The 4,529-nt window shown below is 31.1% G+C and overlaps 1 protein-coding gene across 1 annotated transcript; it reads right to left on the bottom strand.

Moving 5' to 3' along the window:
- Window positions 1-219: 219 nt before the first annotated feature.
- Window positions 220-3,916, bottom strand: LOC100799947 (WAT1-related protein At5g07050). The gene is made up of 7 exons (XM_003526297.5): window positions 3,535-3,916; window positions 3,339-3,401; window positions 3,027-3,143; window positions 2,691-2,937; window positions 1,995-2,156; window positions 1,726-1,877; window positions 220-713 (listed from the first exon to the last, which is right to left on the bottom strand). Exons 1-7 carry the CDS (start codon window positions 3,741-3,743, stop codon window positions 473-475), a joined length of 1,191 nt encoding a protein of 396 aa, XP_003526345.1. The 5' UTR covers window positions 3,744-3,916; the 3' UTR covers window positions 220-472.
- Between the last annotated feature and the right edge of the window lie 613 nt (window positions 3,917-4,529).

Here is a 4,529-nt window from a genome sequence, read left to right as displayed (position 1 = left end):
GCTGCCATGTGATTCTTTCATTCATATTTCTTGTAAATATGGCTAGCATATTTTGGAACATGTCTTGTGCGCCAAATATGCCATTATTAATAAATTCTTTTTGCATTCCAAAAAAAAAAAACAAATCAGTTCGAAGTGCTACAAAATTAAATAAAGCTAATTATTAGGAACAAAACTACAATGCAGTAGTAAAAAAGAGAAAAAAAAAAAAAAAAAAGATACAAAACTACACTCCTTTTTGATTAATGGGCTATTGGAGAATTTGCCAACAAGGTACAACATGATGGACGGAAATAGATGACATGCATGCCGGAAATAAAAAATAAAAATAGAAAAAGGCCATCCCTATTTTTTTTTCTTCCTTTTTTTTCGATAAGCCAACTTTTTTTTTTTATATTGAAACTAGGTGAGAGCACAACAAAAGGCCATCCCTATTCACATTTCAATTTGCTGATTTTTTCTTCTTCTTTGGTTAACTGTTATTAGATTTCATGGGAAGCTCAGGGATAGACACATTAATTATATGTGAAGAGATCTTGTTGGAATCAGATTTCTGATCAGTGGAATCAATAAGTGTTTCTGGGTTTCCATCAAGTTGAGCACCCTTTACAGGCAAGGGTATATCCTCTACCTCGTTCTTCACCACTTGTTCTTTGTGCTTTCCCCAAAGAACTGAGTATAAGCCTATAACGATCAAGATAGCACCAAGAACACTGCACCCACAAGACCAAATTAAGTCAAATTCTCCAACAAGTTTGGTGCATGATTAGGAAAGACTTTTTTTTTAAGCAATTGTTCATATTTTAAAAATTTCCCTTTAAAAAATGATTATTTAATTAAAATAAGTTGAATTAAATATGTAAATGACAACTTAATAAATAAAAACTTTGATTTTATAAATAAAGTTTTTTATCACTAAAATCTCTATTTTAATTTGTTATAGTATTGTAGTAGCTTTGTATTAAAATGTAATGGCAACAACCAACAGTTGTCCTAAATCCTAATATACATGTTCTTTGTGGGTACAGAAAACGTCGTAATATATATGCTCTTTTAAATGTATATGTTCTGTTAAATATATATATATGTTCTTCTGGGGTTACAGAAAGGTAGTAACATTAAGGTGAATATTCATTGTACATATGGATATATTAAACTTAGAGATGTATGGATATATTAAACTTAGAGATGTTATGTTATATTATACAATATAAAAGCATTCCCACTTACGGATAGAGGATTCAAAACTCTGTTAAGATTAAAATTATATTATTTATCTCTCATTCCTCGTCCCTTTAATTTAATTGTTTAGAAAATGATGATAACAAAAATTCCCCTTCTATTTTAAACGAAAATGTCTATTTTTAAGTTGTTAGATTGATTTTCCGTTGATAATAAGTATATTCTATTGATAGAATTTAAGAGACAATATTTTGCCTCAGCAGCTATACAATTTATAGTTAATGCGCGGTAAAAGCCACCGAGTCCAAGAAAAATAAGTAGTTTTCTTTATTCGATTTTTTTGTTGGTGTTGTTGTGCAATCCAATTATCAAATATTTTTGTGTCCTTTATAATTAAATAATTAATAGTAATGAGTGCATAATTTGACTTAATTTATTTTAAAACAATAAATATTTTTATATTTTGTGACAAATATTTTAAAAGTAATTAATTATTTTCGTTTCAATCATGCGTACTTAATTAGTTGGGGATAGGAAATTTACCCTCCAAGAAAAAGCTGCTCTGAAAGGATAAAGGAGCCCATGATGGCTACAATGATCATCATCAGAGGGCTAAATGCAGTTGCGAAAACAGGCCCTTTCTTCTTAATTACCAATCCTTGGACATAGTATGTTATGCTTGATGTAACAATCCCCTAATACAATTAATACACAAATATTAAAATAATCATTTTACTAACATACTATTAGAAAGAGCCCCATAATTAATAATTAATTAAATGGAAGAAAAAAAATAATGATCGTATTCTTACAGCATAGGCAGCGGCAAGTAAGTTCATATCCCAGCCAATTGTCCACACGGATGGCTTGTGTTCCATAACAAAAGTAACTGCAATAGCTTGAAGAGTGCCTATGAAGCAGATAAGTGATGTGAGGCTTAGCTGGTGATTTTTGTAGGTTTCAATGGCTTTGGCCTGTCCAATAAACATGCAACAAAAATGTTTATTACGTAACGTCAACAAACTCAAACATACAAAGAGAGAGCACAAAAAGATGCCAAAAATTGGCTTGGTTATGGTGTCTTTAGTAATTAGTATATGAATCTATTTTTTATTATTGAGAATCATCAATATTAGAAATTATATTTCTTGAGAATCACATTTCTGAAATATCATTCATTCATTCATATATATATATATATATATTTGGTATCTAAAATATTTCCAGAAATAAAAGACATAATTATATATAAAAAATTTCTCGCCATAGGAATATGATTCCAATAAACATCTCCCAAATGGGATTAATTGAGATGTAAAGAAGATAGAGATAAAAAGATAAATAATGGAGAAAATATTGTATGTGATGTAATGGAAAAAATAGTATTTTTCTTTGCTTTATCTAAGAGAGAGACAGGAATAACTTAAAATGGGAATGAAAATAAGATGAAAGAGAAAGTGATGAATATATATTTAGTATATATTTTCCTTTACTTTAAGTGGTCTCACTTGTAAAACAAAGAGGGATGCCCAGGCAAGAGTGGCAATGATTAGGAGGATAGAGCCTATGAACCAATCCTTGTCTGAATATGTTGTGGTATTTGTTGCATTATTGATTTGCCCATTATGAGGTGCATCTTTGGTCCAAACCATAGGACCTTTGTACAAGGTCATCAACATGGCCCCAGCCACCGTCACCAATGTTCCCACCACCTTGGCTTGGCATCTCACCTTCTTCATGTTGATCTTCTCCATCCTTTCCACATAATCCAATCCTTTAGAGATAAATAAAACAAAAAACCCTTAAAAAATTAACTTTTTCTATTGGAATTATCTTGATTTTACCGGCATAAAACTGCCATAACAAAAGTCATGGCAGGAAGCACGTTGCTCATTGCACATGAGAAAGTTGGGGAGGTTAATTTCAACCCAGCATAGTAGAAGTTTTGATCAATCACTGGCCTGTGTACAATAGTAAACACTTGATGTAAGCAACTTAATCATTTGCCAATGTATTTAGTTCTTTTTGATCGAAGAAATAATATTCTTTTGTCAAGAAAAATTTAAAACAAAATTGATTATTTTCAAAAAAATTAATTAGATGAAACAAACATAGTCTAAATATATACGATTGGTGCATCAAATTATGGAACTAACCCAAGTAGAGCTAGGATGAAAATTTGCATGAAAATTGGGAATGTTATCCTTGGTTGAGCTTTCCTGTGAAATTGAAACAATGCATTAGCATTAATTTGTGATGCTTTTAATTGCATAAACAAAACAAAAAAACTTTTTTTGAAAAGGCACAAAAAACTTATTATGACTTTCTAGGGTGGGTGGTTGTTGTATGAACCTTTCAAAGATGAAGGCAAATGGAGCGACAACAGCAGTGGCAAAGGCATGACGATAAACAACGAGGACATAGTGGCTCATGCCACGGTTGAGGGAAATCTTAGTGATAATGTTCATGCCTGCATAGCCAAATTGTATAGCAATCATGGCAAAGTAGGGTTTAGAGTTCTCAAGGAAGTTTGCACAACTTCTAAGCTTTTCAGTGGCCATTTTGGTTATTAGTTGTTGGAGAATTTGAAGAGGCTTTTGTTTTAAGAAAACGGTGGAAATAAATATTAGAGAACCAAAAGGAGTGCACAATTAATAAATAATAGAGAACCAAAGAGAGGACAATGTAGAATAATGGGAAGAACACTTGGAAGAAGGTTTGTGTGTTTCTTCCTCGGGAATAGCATGGGAAGGGGTCCTATTATTTATACCAACTTGAAATCAATTGTCTACGTCATATCTATGCTTAAATGTTTAAATTCCAAGGCCTTTCTCTATAGTGGAGTAGACGTAGGAATCACTTTCATAGGGGCAGGTCAATATACGCATATATTAATTGGTGCTCGGAAAGAAACTTACCAAACAAATCAAATTTTATGATAATATATAACGAAATTAAGAGAGAGACGAGCAACCAATGGCATAGCGGGTAGATAATTTCTCCCTTATGCATGCTAAAAGGAATTGGATTCTTCAAAAGGCATGGCTGGATAAACTTAATTTACTTTAATGGTTTCTATGTTCCAAATACAGATTTGTATTAGCGTCAATTGAGAATATACTCTTTGTGTTCACAAAAAAGTATAAATTAAAGAGATGAACATCTACCAAATTTCTCTAATAACATTTGAAAAACAAGCTAAGTTCATTTGCAAAATTGTATTTCTTTATAATAGTTTTCCTTTCATAATATTCCAGAGAGAATTTGAGCATTTATACTTTGTTAATTATTATTCTTTCCATATTTAGATTTAATTATTTTGTACCCTTCTATTCATTATTTTTTTT

Source organism: Glycine max, chromosome 6 (genome assembly GCF_000004515.6).
Source record: "Glycine max cultivar Williams 82 chromosome 6, Glycine_max_v4.0, whole genome shotgun sequence".
Lineage (NCBI taxonomy): Eukaryota > Viridiplantae > Streptophyta > Magnoliopsida > Fabales > Fabaceae > Glycine > Glycine max.
This window is presented reverse-complemented; position numbering and strand designations above follow the sequence as displayed.

Excerpts from the sequence above, each read along its gene's own strand:
- LOC100799947 (XM_003526297.5), bottom strand. The coding sequence starts at position 3,743 with ATGGCCACTGAAAAGCTTAGAAGTTGTGCAAACTTCCTTGAGAACTCT. Across the intron at positions 1,878-1,994 it reads TACTTGCCGCTGCCTATGCT|GGGATTGTTACATCAAGCAT; the intron begins GTAAGAATACGA and ends TAATTGTATTAG. Across the intron at positions 714-1,725 it reads GAGCAGCTTTTTCTTGGAGG|TGTTCTTGGTGCTATCTTGA; the intron begins GTAAATTTCCTA and ends TTGTGGGTGCAG.